Source organism: Syngnathus acus, chromosome 4, assembly GCF_901709675.1.
Source record: "Syngnathus acus chromosome 4, fSynAcu1.2, whole genome shotgun sequence".
Lineage (NCBI taxonomy): Eukaryota > Metazoa > Chordata > Actinopteri > Syngnathiformes > Syngnathidae > Syngnathus > Syngnathus acus.
In genome coordinates this window covers 2,977,399-2,995,729 of record NC_051090.1, presented here as the reverse complement: position 1 = coordinate 2,995,729, position 18,331 = coordinate 2,977,399, and the positions used below count along the sequence as shown (strand labels likewise).

At 46.2% G+C, this 18,331-nt stretch overlaps 2 protein-coding genes across 2 annotated transcripts; both read right to left on the bottom strand.

Annotated features, from left to right (window-relative positions):
• Positions 1–60: 60 nt before the first annotated feature.
• On the bottom strand, positions 61–6,152 carry slco2a1 (solute carrier organic anion transporter family, member 2A1). The gene is made up of 14 exons (XM_037250422.1): positions 6,050–6,152; positions 3,591–3,728; positions 3,317–3,479; positions 2,621–2,833; positions 2,422–2,520; positions 2,194–2,339; positions 1,959–2,025; positions 1,720–1,884; positions 1,441–1,645; positions 1,201–1,348; positions 961–1,124; positions 826–890; positions 611–731; positions 61–497 (listed from the first exon to the last, which is right to left on the bottom strand). Exons 1-14 carry the CDS (start codon positions 6,068–6,070, stop codon positions 377–379), a joined length of 1,836 nt encoding a protein of 611 aa, XP_037106317.1. The 5' UTR covers positions 6,071–6,152; the 3' UTR covers positions 61–376.
• Positions 6,153–6,364: 212 nt separating this feature from the next.
• ryk (receptor like tyrosine kinase) lies at positions 6,365–18,195 on the bottom strand. The gene is made up of 16 exons (XM_037250421.1): positions 17,539–18,195; positions 14,990–15,111; positions 14,817–14,916; positions 14,606–14,737; positions 14,395–14,466; positions 13,871–14,012; positions 13,699–13,799; positions 12,945–13,028; positions 12,353–12,478; positions 10,607–10,693; positions 10,452–10,521; positions 9,837–9,969; positions 8,899–9,008; positions 8,649–8,808; positions 7,730–7,866; positions 6,365–7,412 (listed from the first exon to the last, which is right to left on the bottom strand). The coding sequence occupies exons 1-16, from the start codon at positions 17,768–17,770 to the stop codon at positions 7,301–7,303; spliced, it is 1,920 nt and encodes a 639-aa protein (XP_037106316.1). The 5' UTR covers positions 17,771–18,195; the 3' UTR covers positions 6,365–7,300.
• Positions 18,196–18,331: the final 136 nt, after the last annotated feature.

The window sequence follows — 18,331 nt, the reverse complement described above, 5'->3', positions numbered from 1 at the left end:
CGCAGTTGGCGGAATTATCCGAAGAAGCGAAGCCGAACAGTGAAATGACGTGATTGTTGATTATTGTACAGGTTGTTTTTATTAGAAAGCAGGCATAATGTGCGGTACGTAGCACCGAAAAACGTGTGATTAATACAACGAGTAAATACAAAATAAAAAAATAAAAACATTGTATAAAATGAACAGCGTGCACTTACACAGTATAAAAAAAAAAATCACTTAAATATTAAGCTATACAGTTAACGAGATGTGCATTAGACTCTACCCGACGGGCACTAGTGAATATGTTATTGTACAAGTCCTGCAAAAGCTGTGAGGTATTACCAGATTTTGGTCTTTTGAGCACTCCCACATTAAGCTGGGAAAGGGGCATGTTTTATAGCACGCCATCAGGCCTCTTCTCTAGACTGTACTCCTGTGTCCGCATCACTTTCCAACCCAAAATAGCCAGCAGCGCCACACCCATCACTTTGTAGCCCACCACCAAGCCCAGGTACCTGAAAAATAGCAAAAGTGCATTTGTTCTAGTCAAGAACGTCACAAGTCGTAAATAAAAGAGACTCAGGTCGCGTCATTTGAGTGCTCCATCTTTCTTTGGCCATGTTCTAACCTGTTTCTCAAGATGTCATTGTCATAGTAGCCGCAGCTGAACTTCTTGCCGCACACACGCTTCCACCAGATGCACGAGGTGTCGATGGCCATGCCGAACAGCGCCGGAGCTGGAAGCCACGCTGGGACCGAGGGGACGCAAAAATCACAATTTAACCCGCCCTACTCGAACCAATACAATTTATTAGCAAATAGCATGATAGCTTTCTGACTTACCCAACAGCCTCAGGAGGAGAAACTGAACTCCGATAGCAAAGGACTTCTCCTCTGACGCAACGCTCCTAAATATGACGACGTCAGTCACTTGCGCATCTGAGATTTGGCTGAGTTTGGTGAGGAACGACAGCTGACCTGAGCAGCATCATGTACATGGGGTTGTGGGTGAGGCAGGCCACCAGCGCCCCCGCCGACAGCATCAGGATGACGGGCAGCAGGAAGTGGGTGCACTGGTTGGTGCAGGGCGACGGCCGCACCTGACTCTCACTTCCCGATACGCACCTGCAGTTGGTGTACAGCTAAAAAACGCACATGACAAATCAAAGTCGGATAGCTTCAGCGCTGAATATTTGCCGAACGGGTGACTTATTATACCTGGACGGCGTGTGGGTTGTCCGGGTTTTTGGTGAAGTTGGTGCAGCCGGCGTGGCACGGTGAGATGTACTCCACGCCGTCAGAACCACAGACTGGATTGAAGGTCCCGGAGGGGCATGAACAGTTGACGTAGCACATGGATGGAGAACTGCGCAAAACGAATATGTTGAGTCCAACGAGACAAAATAAAAGACTGGAGAAGGAATCCCGTACATTGCTTTGAAGGAGACGAAAGCTCACCCATGGTGTCCGACCTGGTGGTGATTGACCAGGGACACTTTTTGTGTGGAGCATCCCATGAAGAAGAGCGGCACGCACATTAGCGTGGAGATGCTCAACATGAGCACAGAAAAGCGAGGGATGTTCTTCAGAGAGATTCTCGTACGCTTCATGATGAACCCGCCCGCCAGCATGCCCACCGCCACGGCCGGAAGATTGACAGCACCTGCGAAGGAGCAACATTTTAGGATCACCGCTGGTCTCGTCTAGTCCTGCGTGAGGCGAGGAGTTGACACCCACCGACCAGCATGGTGCTGTAGGCGACGGAGGCGCCGTACTGACGCTCCAGGAACTTGTTGAGGAAGGTGGAGAGGCCCGCGATCACCGACGAGAAGCAGCACTGGGCCAAGATCAGGACCAGGAAGAGGGGATTTAGCAGCAGGTGGAAGAACATCCTGGGAAACACTGAACACAAAAATTAGAATCTGGGAATTTCTTGATTATTATTACCTTAGTAATGAGGAATTTAAGGAACATACTTTTCAAGAAGTCGAACAAAGAGACACGAGGTTTCTTGAAGTCCACGTTGGTTTCGCTTCCAATCATCTGCAAATACACAAGTGTAAAAATAAGTTGAACACTATGCCATGCGAGTAACAATGTCAGACGACAACCTTTGAAAATGCCTGTCTTGGATGTTTACAAAAATAATAATAATATGTAGTGAGGAGATACAGCCAGTAGAGGGCGACATATCGCTGCAAATGTTCTTACCCGCCCTTCTGATGGCATGCTGCGGGGGAAAAAGAAGTAGGGGAGCGAGGTGAGAGCCAGGCAGGCGGACGTGATAAGGAGGCCCATCCACCAGGCGCCCACCCAGCGAGGGTCTCCCGGTCTCAGCTCCTCCCCTAAGTCGCCATCTGAGTGGAAACAAAAAAAGCAAACTTGCGTCATGAGTATGAAAGCACATCAGGATGCGGAAAGGCGAAAGGTCGTCGTTACCCGAAGCCACTTTGTCCACGTCCACGTAGATACCAAGCATCACGGAGCACAATAAGAAGCCGAAGGCGGGACCAAAAACGGAAACGGCAAACAAGATGGCTGCAAGTGGAAATAAACCGTAAACATTCAAATTTGGATGATACATTTTTTGTTTTTTTACAAGCTAAGTTCAAGAATATTAAAAGGTGGAGAGGTTCACCTATGTAGAGTGGAGAGTTCCCGGGCGCGGCGAAATCGTCGATGTAAGAGATGCCAAAAGGTTGCATGGGCACCGAGCCAATACCGAAAAGCAGCTGAGCGGCGGCCATGAGCATCCACAGGGTGCGCGTGTCGGCCAATCGCTCGCTCTCATCGTGGCCGCAAGACTCGGAGACGCTGGAGTTCCTCTGCGGGTTGCAAATGTCCTGACGGTCTACAAGAACCAGATGGAGGCATCACGTCTCTATACCGGATATGTCTGTAGTCCCTTTAAGGTTTATCAGGGAATTTCGTGAGTGGCCATTTTAATTTCCTGAACATTAAGTCCGGAGGCGACGTGAATGAATGGTGATTTTCGTGTCAGATAATACAACACGCACAATGACGAATTTCCGTCTAATTAAGGCCAAAGTTGAGCTGGAGTGCTTAATGGAGGTTCGCAAAGATAACACCAAGGACCATGTTGTGCTGAGCATGGCAGGACAAACGTTCCAGCGCGGAGACATTTATCAGATTAAGCACTGTTGAGCGTCAACGTAGCCTAGAGGAAATTAGTTAATGACCTCTTCCCTGGATTTCCTTTTGCAAGACTCACATTGTCCGTACACGTACGTTAAGTTTGTTCGGGGTCACGGTTCATTCAGGCCTCGTTTTTGATTGACAGTCTTTGTTGATGAAATACAAAATGTGCTCGTACTCAGTAGCGCCGAGTCGTATTCATACGGTTGCGACAGGAAGTGCGGCAGGGCGAGCATCACGGCGCTGATTGACATCAACAGTCCGCCGATGCCGATGACGCGAGGGCGGTGCACGCGATTCCCAAAGTAGCTCAGGAAGACGATCAATACGCTGTTGCTCACCTGGAAAGACAGACGGACACCTTGAAAGTCCATCAACGTGGAATCTGAGTCTTATCTGAAGTGAATTACAATTACAAACAGTCAAGACAGATCTTTCCGTTTCTCTTTTACCTCGTGCAGGGAGGACAGCGTTCCGGCGGAGTAGCTGCTGAGCCCGTAACGTTTCTCCACCGTGCTCAGGGTGCTCTTGAAGTAGGAGCTGTACAGCAGCTGGGAGAACTGCAGCAGGCCGTGACATAGCACGAACAACTTGAACAAATAGAGCAGGATTACAAAATAGGTTGAAAAGAAAAACAAAATGCTAACCAAAAAAATACAGCGCTTTAATGTAGAAAGAAAATTCAAGGTATACATTTATTTATTTATCTGTTTATTTATATTTTTCTAATTTATATGTATTTATCAATCTGTTTATTTATTTATTTTGTTGAGCAGTTATGTGGCGGGGTCAAATATAAACAGCTCTCGAATCTGACGTGACAATTAGCAAACAAACGACACGTTCGAGTTCTCTCTGTAAAAACGGGGCCCCGGAATGTCACACAAATGCTCCTTTGTTGGTGACGTTAATTAAATCGCTTGTAAATAAATGAAAGCAGGCCTAATTTTCCATTTGAGTGATGCGGTCAAGTGGCAACGTTTACAAAAACTCATTCATTGGGTTCAACAGGTGTCTAAATTGCCTTCGCTGTTTACGAATGAGGTTAGTCGACTGAAAATTGTCAAATGGACTTTTGATTTTTATGAAAAGTGTCACCAAACGGAATGAATGACATAGTCAAGTGGCAAAGCCCCATCATGTCATCCTTCTGACACCTTGTGTTGATTCTTGAAGTGTTATGACGAGAGATGCGAGGTCGTAAGCGTCGTCTTTGTTTCAACACGCCGGTTGTCCTTCAAACCTGCTGCGACGGTAAGAATTGAGGGAAGTTTGCTCTCCCCTTTCAAACGCTACGTGGGACGCGAGCTTGATGTATCTGTGGATTTCCACATGGAAATCTCTGTTGTTTTTGTTCTTTTAAACCTTGGAGCAGAACGAAACAAAGGAAACGCAGAAAAAAATCCCAAGATAGGTCACGGAATCGACTCCCCTCATTGTGTGGGGGACATGAAAGCGTTTGGCTACACAATAGTTTCGATAGAGATCATCACCACATCATGTTACGCAATTAGCGACGATTGAAATGATTTTATGGTTTTACGGGAATAAAAAAACGCAAATCATGCAAATTATTTGTGATGTTTCCAAAAAGCCCGCACGTTCAAATCAACGACTCAGAATTGTCGTTGAGTGTTCAACGACTACAAATTCTTTGACGTTCGAAATTGATGTTTACACAAACGTTCGTTTATTCCCAGCCTCGAAAGCCTTATTTACCAAAATGCAAGTTCGACCTTTTTGGGAGTCAGCGACATTGCCGGATGTTTTTCCAAAACATCTCAGATACGTGTCAAGTCAATCCAGAAGTGAGCATTGAGCATCTTGGATTCCAAGTTGTTAAATAATACAACTGGGGTAGTTGATGTTGGATCTACTAAGTGTATCACTATCAATCTGTCGTTCCCTTTTGTCTCCTACAATGGCGATGACAGAAATATCCTTGAAGAATTTATGTTGCAATCCTGCTCTGTGCTGCAGAATGGAATTGAGCAAATACACAGATCTGAATGAACATTGTGTTCCGGAGCCAAGAAAAGATGGATTTATTATGAAGTGTTTTTTAAAGGTGCGAAAGGGGATGAATAAAAGTTAAAAGGCAAAAGGGCCTCTCCTGTGTGCAAAGCTACTCCCATTTATCCAAACATAACAAAGGAGGGTTGTGCAGTGCAACCTTGCCAGATCAAGGGCGTAGAGAAGAGATTATCAAACTTCTTATCATAGCAAGAACAAAATAAATCTGAATTCCTTGTTTTATGGTGGGTCATCAAACTGTCACCACAATGACAAACATTTGAAGTTGTCGTGATTCTGTTTAGTGTATGTGGTTCAAATTGAGAACCAATCAGATAAAACTTGTACAGTTGTGCCTTGAAATACGAGTGAATTAATTTGAATTATTTTTATTATTACTATATCCGTTTGTTTTTAAGATATACACTATATACTAAAATGTGGTCATTTTCATTGCACTATTTTCTTTCAATGTTAAAAACTGCAAAACATCAATAGGATCATTATATGGCAGATTTTGTGAATTTTGAGCCTGTATAAATATAAATAGAACATCTGCACACAAAAAAAAGGATAGCTGAAGTTGCCATTAATTTCACAAAATTAACTTGAAGTTTTAGGAAGCAAACAAAACTGAAAGGTAACATTTTAAAAATAGGATTCTGATGACTCAAAATTAAACCGAAGTGTCACACGACCTATTCTTTTTCATTGATTAAAAAAAATAAAATTATTATACGTGTACGTCTCGGTCGAAGAAATGTTGACATTAGCATGGTGGGGACGCTCACCTGTGCACTACATAGCTAATTTAATAAATTATCTAGCGTGTTAAAATGCGTTTAGATGAAGCTGTTGCTATTTTTGAGGGAACGATTTAAAAAAAGTTAGCTCCTACCTTAATGCTACGGAACGTCATCGTCCTCTTGTTTGTCTCTTCACGTCCGTGCTGGAATGATATCAAATGAAGTGTGCGTGTGTGTGCTGCTAGTGGGCATGCGCGCAAACTTATTTTTCCCTCCGGTGAGGCCCGCGTGTGACGTCACAGCACAACGTGTGCCGGCCATTAGCTGAGTCACACGCGCTTCTTAAGAATTATTATTTTTATTTACACTTTCCACGCAATTTAAACACACAATGATACCTTGACTCAACTTGAGCTTTTCTGGATTAAGTGTTATTTATACTAACAAAAGGAAGTTGAATGCTATAATAGCAGGCAAAATTCTAATGTAATGATTTAATGGAAATTCAAACTTGCCTGTATACGGGAAAAGCCCACGGGGTTCATTGTATGATGAAAACATATAATGGTGATTACAAAATCGGTCAATTACTAATGTATTCCCGCACACACAAAGGATGTAATGCAAAGGAACATTGTTCGTGAACTATTTGCTCATTAACTCATCACTTTGGTGACAGGATAATTGAAGCTAATGAGGAAGTGGGGGAATCTAGTGTTGATGAATGGGGCTGGGAATGGAGTGATAAATAAAAACATTGACGTGCCAAGGTACTTCCACTTTGTACCCTTAGTATTGATCAGGTCAAATTTGACCTGTTTTGACATTAGACAGCAATACCCTAAATTTTGATGTCTTAAGAAAAAGGTGTGGGGGAAAAACATCAAAGAAATAACATTTAATAGTGAATGTCATTCATTCGTTCGAGCACCATCATCCGACATGCAGTGATTGGGGGGAAAACACCCAAAAATACACCCCGCCCCCTCAAAAAAGAAAGAAAAAAAATCCCATCAAAATATGTTGAATGTTTACAGCAATGCGGACAAATTTGTGAACATCAATGAATCCTGTCATCGGTGTATATATAACTAACGTATATTGTTGGAATATAACAAGTGAACGATGACGTAATATGCAAAGCGGCACCCCAAGAAAACTGTCGTACCGCGCTCGTTGGCCGTACAAGATATACACGCGAACGCCCAAGTGCCTTTAAAACACGGCACGTGAATGTCGGTGGAAAAATTCCCAAAAGGGAAAGTCCTCAAGTGGAAAAACATCCGAGGGAAAAATACTTGCTATGCTGTAAAAGGCTATATAAAAAAATAAAACCTGTACAAAGTCATCAGCCTCCATTTAGTTTTTTTTTGATAAGGCACAAAGAGGACGTGAAAGGCTTTTTACACGTAAGCCCCCAAAGCGGCGTGAAATTCTGTGAGGCACTGGACCAGCTGCTGAAATTTGGGTCTCTCCTCAGGGTCCAGAGCCCAGCAGCACGCCATGACCGCGAACCTGCCACACAAATACGGCAGATGAAAGAAGACGTCAACAAAGGCGGAGGAATTTGGGCACACGCAACAGGAATGGGCACTTTTATTTTGTGGCCTCATCACAGTCGCCTCATCACCTTTTGTACTTGGCAGGAAATCTCTGCACGCGTCACCGACTTCCAATTTTAGTCAAAACACACACAGAATGTCGGAAATGAATCAGACAGCCCGGCAAAAATATTTTGTCATTATATAGGAATAAGTCTGTATAAATAGAAAAATAAGATGACGTGGAAAAAACAGCGGAGGTAACGAAACGAGCGGCTTATCGGAACGTACAGTTCATCGGGACAGTTGATTGGCTGCGCTATCCTGTAGCCGTCCTTCAGGTAGGCCGACATCTCAAAGGGGTCAATGTCGACGTACGGCGTCTGGCCCAGAGTCATTAGCTCCCACAGCGTCACGCCGAAAGCCCACTGTGCGGAGAAAATAAAATTGATTCATTATTGAAACGCTTTGTGAACACCCGGCGGGAAAAACAATACATGGAAGTAATGCTGAAATCTTTTGACATGCAAAATAAATCCCTTCTTGTTAGAGTAGCTGTTAACAAGCCGCTGAGGCCATTTGTTTTGATCAACCAAACGAGACATTAAAAGAAACTCAAAAACAATTCCAAAAATGGAATTAGAAAAACACTCTGTACATCGTTTTTAATCTTCCTTTTTTCTCTGCACAGAAGATTCTGACTTGTGGTCACGCCACAACGCTGTGCGCACTTGCAACCGACGATGCCAAACACCTGTTAGTGAAACGAGCCGGCGTGCGATTGCCGTTACGAAACCGAGCGAAGCGGCACGTGTGAGGACAAGCCCGGCGTGTGATTCACTGCCGTGCGCTACGTGCGAGCGAAATCGCCTTTTGTTAGAAGCCGCGGTTGGCGGAGACGAGTCAGATATCCTCGCATCCTATTGGCTCGCTCCGAGACTTGGCCGGGCGATGACGTGACGGAGCAACATGTTCATTAGAGGAGAAGACCGCAGCGTTCTAGCTCCAGGCGAGCGCATGGTGAATTCAAATGCGTCATGCTGTGTGCGTCATGTGAGCGTCTTTGCGTCTGAACTTCGCCCTGAAGCTCAGCTAAACAGTCGGCTTCGGCAGGCGGCGCTTTTGGGCTTCCATCGGGCGGCGAGGTCGTGTGAAGAATGTGTGGGGGGTTAGTTTGGTTTGAGTCGAGGGCGTCGCTGCGAATTCCTACCACATCGCTGGCACTGGAGAAGTCGTTGTCGAGCAAGCTCTCCAGCGCCATCCAGCGCACGGGCCGGTTCTCGTTGTCGCCCAGGCAGTGGTAGTCCATGGGGAACAGATCGCGGGCCAGGGCGTTGTCCGTGATCTTCACCTGCATGTTGTCATCGATGCTGACGGGAGCGAGGAAGCGGAATCAGGTGAAATCGTTGGCGGGGTGTTTTGTTTTTGTTTTTTTTAAACGGGCGTGGACGGACACTTACACGCAGTTCCTGGCGGCGAGGTCTTTGTGGATGACCTCGCGGCGGGCTAGGTAGCTCATGCCGCACGCTATCTGGATGGCCATGTAGACCAGGTCTTGCTGGGAGATGGCCTGGCAGGAAGCGCAGGGGGGAGGAGGGGACAGCGCTTGAGAGCAGGAAACACACGGTAGCGACCGACTGTGACTTTAGGTGTCACGCTGCCCTCGTTTCCTTTTTAAATCAAGAGTTGGACGGAATCGTTTTGAGCAGGGGAGTCCAAACTACGCCATTTTCAGTCTTTAAGACATTTTGGGCACGTAGACAACACAAAGCATCGCCCAGAAAATACAACTTGTTTCTTTACTTTGCCCTAATTGAAAACAATCCATTATCATCATCATCGAGTGTGATAGCGGTTTGAATTGCGGCATGTCAAACCAGTGAACTTGTTTTTTTTCCTCTACCCAGCCGTACCTTTACAAAACAGTTATTCTTTTGTTTTCAGCCAAACCCGCTTCGCAAGTTTAGGTGAGCTCGATTTGGCGCGATGAAACGTGCTTATCAAACATTGGCAATCAATTTCAGATGAGGTGTCAAATCGTCAATCAGGCAGAAGACGAAGGTTTTGCGGTTCCAGCTGCTTTTGAGCGCAGATGAATGGCACCTGATCGGGCCGCGCTGTAGACAATCAGCCTTTGTATGCTTTTCATCACGTTTGCAAGATGGAGCTTGCAGTCAGTCCTCAGCAAAACTCACTTTGCAGCCTTTGAGAGAAACGCTAGTTTGAAAGAAATCAGCCTTTTGGCGCTGGCGGGGGGAAACGGCGTCGCTTTTGCAATAAGCGTTGCAGCTGTAAATCAGGTAGTGGTGCCATTTTTTATTTTTTTTAACAATATCGCTCGAATCCAGATTAAGCACAGTTGTATTTTTTTCCTTATGCTGTTTTGTAAGACTCTCACCTGCGGGTTGTTAGCCTCTGCTAGCTTGCATTGGCGCAGGAAAAGCTTCAAGTTCCCCCAGGCCATGAAAGGCAGCAGCACCATTGGTTTCTCGCCGTCCTCCGTGCACACGTGGCTGATGGGTAGCAGGTTTCTGGAAGGGAGGGGGCGGGGGTCATTTGTTGTCAATGCACTCACTGGCCATTTGATTAGGTACTGTAGCTATGTTGGCAGGGATTTCTCCCAAAACATTGTTAAACAGGGGGGCAAAGGGGAAGAGGAAGCCTTGGCATCGTGAGGAGGAAACGGTGTCGGCCAAAATGTGTCCACTTAAGGTTGCCTCTTCCTGATTGGTTGAAGCATTGCAAGCAAAATTTAATAGGCACGATGGAAAATGATCCCGGACTTCCCCGTACCCTCCGAATAAGTCACAAGTTCTCTGTGGACTCTCATATCAGCAAGAAAAAATGTGCTTTTTGCCAAAGAGTTGCAAAAAATCCAAACTCTGATATCTGGAATGTCAACTTGCGTCCTTGAGCCACTTTGCGCACCAACATTGACTCGGATGGCTACTTTGAAGCAAAATAGTCAACTTTCGGCTTGAAATGCTGCCAGCAGGCAAAATGTGCAGCTCACCTGTGATGAAGGCCGCGAAGCTTGCAGCTCTCAGTCAACATCATGGTCACCTGGACCTCAGACGCGTGCTCTGCAAACAAAGCGGGAATTTCAACACTCTCCAAATGTGCATTCCAAAACGTTGAGAATTGTGTCCTAATATTTAGCATGGATACCTTTCACGGTCTTGACAAAGACCGGCCTTTCCTTGGCAGGGTCCTTTTCATCCAGCAGCACGCCGTGGAAGATGCGGCCAAAGGTGCCTGTGCAAAAATAAATCAAATAAAAATTGATTTTTAAAACTTTTAATGTCACACTGGGCTAATCACCGAATCAGTCTACGGCAGCAAAGCGCTTTGTCACATTGGCCAGATTTCCATCTCAGCTCTTTGCAGAACCACACGAGGAGCCAAGCGAGCGCATTCATCACCGCCGTTGTCTAAACTGTCAGAGGAGCGCTTGAGGCGGCAACTCCAGTGAGGTGAGCAGCAGAGCGTGGACGTAAAGTTTAGAAAAACATCTGAGCCCTGAGGCGAGCTGGGCCCAACAACAAGCTCAGTGTTTCGGCGCCTCCCCTTCCCACCTGGAGCGTACGCGTCGGGCGTGTTTGGACCGGTTCGCAGGCCGCAAGGGTTCATTTTTCACCGCAATGTGCCAAGCGTATGCTCCGGTAGTTATCTGATATTTATTTTATCCTTTGCAAGCCTGGGCTGTAATGATCAAGTACCGTATTTTCCGCCCTAAAAGGCGCACCTAAAAACCTAAAATTTTCTCAAAAGCCGACAGTGCGCCTTATAGGCCAGTGCGCCTTATATATGGATCAACTGATGAATTTGTTGATCCATACTGGTTGTACACAGTGCTCTGCCAAAATGTTTCAGTACGTTTTAGTACGACTAGTAAATTACAAGGTCGCATCGCTTCCCAGCATTACGGCAACTGTAGTCAGGGGGCGTCACCGAATAGCTGTTGTACCCGCGAGGCTATTTCATGTCAAAATAGGCTGCTCTGTTAATGTTTCGAGTAAATCTACGGATCGATATGGAAGGGAAACATAGGTAAGTAGTACCAATGCGTTAGATCGAACTTTAGTCAGTTCTGATCATTTTATAGGAGATCGTTTGAGAAACGCGATTGTTTACAGAGGGCTCGTTGGTTATTGGCTAGTGGATGCATACCGCAACCCTAGTCAACCTCAGTTTGATGCAGTATAGCTTCTATTTTATGCGCCTTATAATCCGGTGCGCCTTATATATGGACAAAGTTTTAAAATGGGCCGTTCATTGAAGGTGCGCCTTATAACCCGGTGCGCCTTTTAGGGCGGAAAATACGGTAATCAAAAAGAAAAAGACGGACTTTTCTCGTCCTCTCATTAAAAGCAGTGGAAATCGGATTCATTAATTAACTTCAAAACGGGAGGGGGAGCACAAATTTATTAATTTCAACAGCGGACCGACAGTCAGGTTGCCGGGAAGCCAATGCACGCACCACCTTTGTACGCGAGAAATTACGAGACAACTTCCCCGCTACCCTCCGTTGGTTTATTCAGGATGACTTGGACCAGTCGAGCAGGATTTATTGACGGCGCTTATCGAAAAAGAGTAATCTTTACAATATTTACGTTCCGATCGCGCGTTCCCAGACACGGGCCAGTGTGCTTGTGTCAGCCGTTCGGGGAAACGTACGGATACTAAATCCACCTAAGTGGGCCGAAGTCCAGCAGACTGAAAGACGGTCTTGTTCACTCCATGACAAAGCTAAGCGGCGTCCAAAGAATGAAGGCAACGTGGAAGGTTAACATAGTTGCATGACAAGAGATCTCAATGTGGTTTAAAAATGGGATGAATCATCCCAAAAATGTATCGGATTGTGATTTTTTTCCACTGCTAGTCCAAAGAAGCCAAAGTAACAGATGATGATACCTTCGTGCAGGACATCCCGCAGTGTGACCCTCTCCCGCGAGATGGCGATATCTTTGACTTTGGCCTTGGCCTCCATGAGAGTCACGCTCCTCAGGTCGTTTTTCTCGATGCGGAGTGATGGGAAGCCTGCGAGGGAGGGAGGGAGGGATGGGAGATGATCCAAGTGTAAACACAAAATCCCGGGCTTGGTCTACTTACTGGAAGAGTATCTGCTTTAGATCACTTTGACAGCATACATGCCACTTCTCTTAACTCTCCGAGCTTGATGTTGGCCATTTGTGACCACCTACCTTTCCTTTTTGTTTTATTAACCATCATCATAGTGTAAATGCAAATGGAATGAAACTTCCGAGGAATTATATATGTCCGATTGACTTTTTCAACTCGACATCTTCAAATGTCTGCTTTGCGATAAGGCTGCTTCGAGCAAAACAAGCAGAGTGGATGTTTTGATGTTCTTGTTACGTGCTATGAGATAAAGTGAAGGCACCGTGGTGGCATGCGGGTGGGGCAAAAAGAAAAGCCTTGAGGGTCAATGCTGCCCCCTGGAGGCAAACTGTAGCAAAGCGGTGCATTAGCGGGGGTCACTTACTTTTGGTTTCGTGAGGGGGGGCACCGGTGTTTTGGAAGGAGGAGGCTGCAAGCTGGAGAATGGGTGCGGAACTGGGGTGGTTGTCTGATAAGAGGATAAGGAGGGGAAAAGGGGGATGGCAAGGATTACACAAATGATGTTTACAAGTCACTTTAATAGGAACAGCCGCACTGGAATATCCGATGAAGGGACTTGTTAGTGTCGAGTAGGCGTTTGTTATAAGCTCTGACGCAAAAATAAAATCAGGCATTAAGATGATGGAAGGTGGAGTCCAAATCAGTATGCGACATGAGGTTAACGTTGCGTCCACTAGAGGGCGACAATGACTTGTAAGACGTCACCCTGCTTGCGGTTGGAAAAAAATCCTCAAAGTGTCAAAGCCTGAAAAATGAATTTCCAACTTTCTGTCGCTATTCTTGCCCTTTCTAAAAACAACCTTGAGTGTACAGTAGCTCTGCATGTGTCAAAATCATTCAAAGTTAAAGTGGGTGTCAGCAAAATAGCTTCACGGGTGCCGGATCCCGCGAGTTGACTTTTTGACCATCTCGTGACAGCAGTTGAGCTCGCTTCAGCATTCTTGCTCGCTAATCACATTTGGACAAGGACGCAGGATAGTGTCTCATTATATTAGCATAGCCACTGTTAGCAAATCTTCAGAAATAGCAACAGAATCATCTTTTTTTTTTTTTTTTAACAGTCTTGCGCAATCTTCAGAAAACATTTAAAAGATGCGGAACGAATGATAAAATCTTACTAGACACGGGTGCAGCGTTGTTGGGCGTGTCGGCCCGTAGGTATTGCGTGGTCTGCGTGGAAGGCTGAGAAAGTCCCTGTGAGCTTCCACTGTCACTCACACTGGAACAATGAAGAGAAATAAAAAACTAGTCAATGATATTCAATGAAGTCATTGGACGAAAGAAACCGACCTGTCCTCCATCTCCACTCGCTTCATGCTGTGCAGGTGCAGGATGGCCAGGATGATGGCCACCAGGAAGATGACGATGCAGCACACGCTCACGCTGATGTAGAAGACCTGAGTGGAGGTGGTGGGGGCAGTCACGCCGTCAACTGATGGAAAGAAAAGTTCTTAGAGAGCATTCGAATGTTTTTCGGTGAATTTATTTGAGGAATTTGACGTGCTCATTCCATGTTTTTTTCCACAAAAATGGCAGCCACTTGTCAAGTTGCTACTTCAAGCTTTAGAATGCCTCAGGTTGTTCCCGCTTGCTGGAGCAGAACTAAGGCCGCCCGCTAATGGTGCCGCTAATAGCAATGCGCTCACAAAGGAGGCCAAGCACTACGTGAGATGGTTATCCAGACGATTAAAAAAAAAAAAACGACCATTCAGAGACATGGACTTGTCATCTCCAAAATCGTTCATTTTGAGGAAATTGAACGAGTCAATGAATGCCGCTTTACAAGCAGCACGCTCCCACAAGGCCATACTCACAGTCGGGCTGCTGAAGCGTGTGAAGGGTGTGGTTGGTGAAAGGAAATGGAATCTTTGGGTCGGAATCTATTCCTGCCCAAAAGAAAAAGGACAAAGAGACCAGCGTTAGACTTTACGAGAAAACAGCCAAAGCGTTTTGACGTCATCGTGCTAATCGATCCAGCGAAGATTTACTCATCGACTTTCCCCGCAACAACATTTGCCAGCTTACTTTTGTAGCACATTTTCCTCCGCTTGAAGTTGAGCACTGTGTAGTTGTCGGCCCGCAAGGTCACGTTGAGCTGCACCGTCACGACGGCTTCGCCATCCACTTTGCCCGAGCAGAAAAGGTCCACTCGAAAAACTGTTGTGAGCACGCAGGCGCCAGAAACACCATTTGGTCATGCTCGTGACCGAAATGAGAAAGAATATTCTCAACCAACCGGAGGGAAAGCGGGGAAGCTCCCCTTGACTGGAAATGTTGCTCTGTGGGACGTTCATGGTGGTGGGATTCTCCACATGGAAACCTAAGCGGTAGTCCACCTAGGGAGTCAAAAAGAATTCAGCGTACAAAAAGAAATTCTGATGTTCACGTGTTGTCCAAAGTGACGTTTACCTTGGACTTGGCGTGCCAGGTGAAGTGTAGGCTGTCGGTCTCGCTTGGCACGGGCATCGTGAACGACATGGCGTTGAGGTTCACCACATCGTCGCGGACGTAATAAAGCTCTGCGTCCAGACCTGGAGAACACATTTCGGAAAATCAGCCATTTTGCTTTGCTGGTGGTTCCTCGTGAATTTGAGCTTCCGGCTTGGTGAACCAAGCACATCTGCTAGCACTTGAAACCTGGAAAAGTCAAGTTCAAAACATTCAAGTGCGGACCAGTTCCAAAATGAGGGGCAATTTCACCGAGGGGTTAAGAGAACGCTTCGGCTCTCCGTCCTAACTCGGAGGATCTCGTTTATAGGCAAGAATGCGCGCGACGGCCTCGGGGCTCGGACCACCTCCTCATATTGACTCAATTAAAAACATCTCAGGCCTTCGCTGCCAGCTTAGGGAGCAGATGGGCGACATCTTCAAGGGCCTCGGGTGGGCGGTGGCGGCGGTGGTGGCAGTGGGCGTTAAGCCTGCAGGGCTGATTTTCTTTCCATTTATGAGCAGAGATCAAACGACGGCGCACGTGTTGCGAGTATTACCAGAATCCGTCACCTTGGCTCAAAAGAGAAGGAAAATGTTTCAAAACACGTTTCAAGATATTCCTGAAACTTAATGACACTGTGTTTTTTTTAAGTTAATAAACAGTTGGAGTCAAAAGACACAATGAGCGAAAACGACCCCGGTACTGCGATAATTGCCTTTCTCCGGCTTGAACTCTGCGTTCCCCCCGTGTCTCCGCGTGAGGCCACCGCACGCTTCGATAGCAATTAAAGCGGCGCAACCGAGCGTGACATCAGTTCTCCCTTTCACTTTTTTTTTTTTTAGCAACTTTAACACAGGTAGTGACAGGAAAGACAAAAAGTCCAGTCTGAAGCTTTTGCTCACAACTTAGACGACACGATGTTAAACGCTAACTCCGATGCTAACAGGCTTGTTTGTCCACTGGGGGTTGCTGTTTTGAATTCCAGCGTGGCAGCGTGTTGATTTTGTTTTGAGTGATCACTTCCCTTGGGATCAAAACGTCACCTTTCCACGCTAGGAACACTCCACTCAAGTACACTTGACCTCGGTAACGTCAACGCTGTCATTTATTAACGCTTTTATAACCAGCCACACTTACCCGACGCACTTTCGGTCGTGCCGTGACTCAAATAAGGCTCTTCTTGCCTACACGTACCCCAATTGCTCCATTCATTTTCCCACTTTAATGTGAAGTAACACCGGCCCGAATAAACCGCAAGAAAGACGAAGCAAATCCGCGGCGGATCGCATTGCACGTTAAAAGGACAAAAGGTGGCGGCGAGCAGGTGCCGAGGTCACGCTCGCATGGAACAAAGACCCTCTTGTAGCCCGCTCTTGTGCCTTTACCTCCCCGAGGCACAAAGCTACAGAAAATAATGGAATAAAATGGACTTTATGTTGCTCTCGATAAAGACGTAACTAACATGTTAGCACGGGCCGCTGTGTTCTGTCGTTGGACTGTGGGGCAGAAGTTGAAAGGCGCTGGTTTCAAAAATAGCAAGCTTTCAAAGCCACAAAATGCAGTTTTCTTTCACATCAAAAGGACCCAACATCAACCGCCTGCTTTTATTCAACGGAGGGCCTCGGGGGGGGCCGATGTCGGCAGGAATGCCAGCCGGGCCGTCTGCTTCCAAAAGCACCTCACTGATGCTTGTTTGCTACACAAATAAACAAACATTGGATGGTTTGCTGAAGAAATGATTAGGTTGGGACTCAAGAGAATGATTTCTACTTTTAGACTTTAAGGAGGCACATTTTAACCACGCACAAATCCTGGTTGCAGGATGATATACATATATAGATAAGCACAAAATACACCAAATGTTAACTCGTTGGACATCTTCTGCATTCCAAAGTGTGTGTTTGCTTTTAAAGGACACATCCGTCACATGCAAAAGCGATCAGGGATTGTGTACACATTTGAGTTGGGCCCAAATGTCTCTCTTGCAGTTCTCATTTGGTAAAGTTATCAGAGAAACTTTTCCATCCGTTGTCCCGCAGAGACTTGACATGCAGATGTTGAACTTTATCCTCTATACTGAGTCTTAGTACTATTACAATACAAGAAAATTTAAATAAGGGAGGGCCATGAAGCCAGGAACTGTCAGATGCTCACTGCATTGTGAGCAGGCATGAGCGTGCAACAACTTTTGACCTTTTCACGCAACGCAAACACAGTAGGGCATCTTTGAAGATGTTCTGGTTGATTGTTTGACCCGCATAAAAAACAAAAACTGGTTTATCTATTGAGATGTCAGTACTGGAACTTTTCTGACGCAACCCGTTTTCTGGTTTTATACAGTATTCGATTTTTTACTGTATTACTTCCTTTTGTTTATGCATTTTTCCTAATATCTGTTTTAGAGTTTGCTTACAGGTGTCAACTGTAGCTAATGTGAATATTTTGTGTTTTTCAAACATCTTCGTATTGACCATTCTTTTTCTAGTATCACTTTCTTCTGTTTTTCCTATAAAACAAGTTTGCTTACCCAGTAATCTGTTGAGCTCGTCCACACTCATGTAAATGTTGACGCTGCGGTTGTTGCCGCCGTTGTCGTGGTCAAGCCCCGAAGCTGAAACACCAAGGCCGAGGGCCCCTTCGAGCATCAGCAGCAGCCCGACGAAGAAGCCCTCCAGCGGCCGCCGCGGCACCGCCGACTGCGGCCATCGCCAACGCTCGGACGGGCCGCCAGAGCCGAGCAGCAGCAGCCACCCCAACATGGCAGCGGTCGTCTGGCTCGCAAGTTCTCGTCTGCCTTCCCGAGTGTCCTTCTCATCCGTAGGTGAACTTCTGAATCCCGGGGGGCGACATTCCTAGTCACTCTTCGCCGCCTCGCTCGTTTCCCCGCGGGCCTGTTTTTGTCCTGGACTCGCTAGCCGAGGCGGGCTAATTTAGCCGAGGCGAGCTAATTTGGCTAACTTTTCCAGACCAACCTCGGGCTCCAAATTGGGAGATGTACGACTTTCCCACCCGCCGCACATAACAACAAATCACTAAAACAAACACATTTAGCCTCCACGGTTGGCAAAAGTGATTAAAAGTGTCTGGAATTTGGGTGAAGATACCCAGTGTTCTCCTCCATGATCGTCCCGTCCCGATTCTTTCCTCACCGCCACTAGCTCACTTTTCATTGGGGGAGCGCGCACTGCGCATGGAGCCGCGGGGGCGCGCACTGCCGCCTTTACATGCTGTGGTAAATAGCAACACTTATGAAATCATGACGTCACATACCTGAATATTGATTCACTGTCACACATATGCTCAAATATAACTTTACGTGC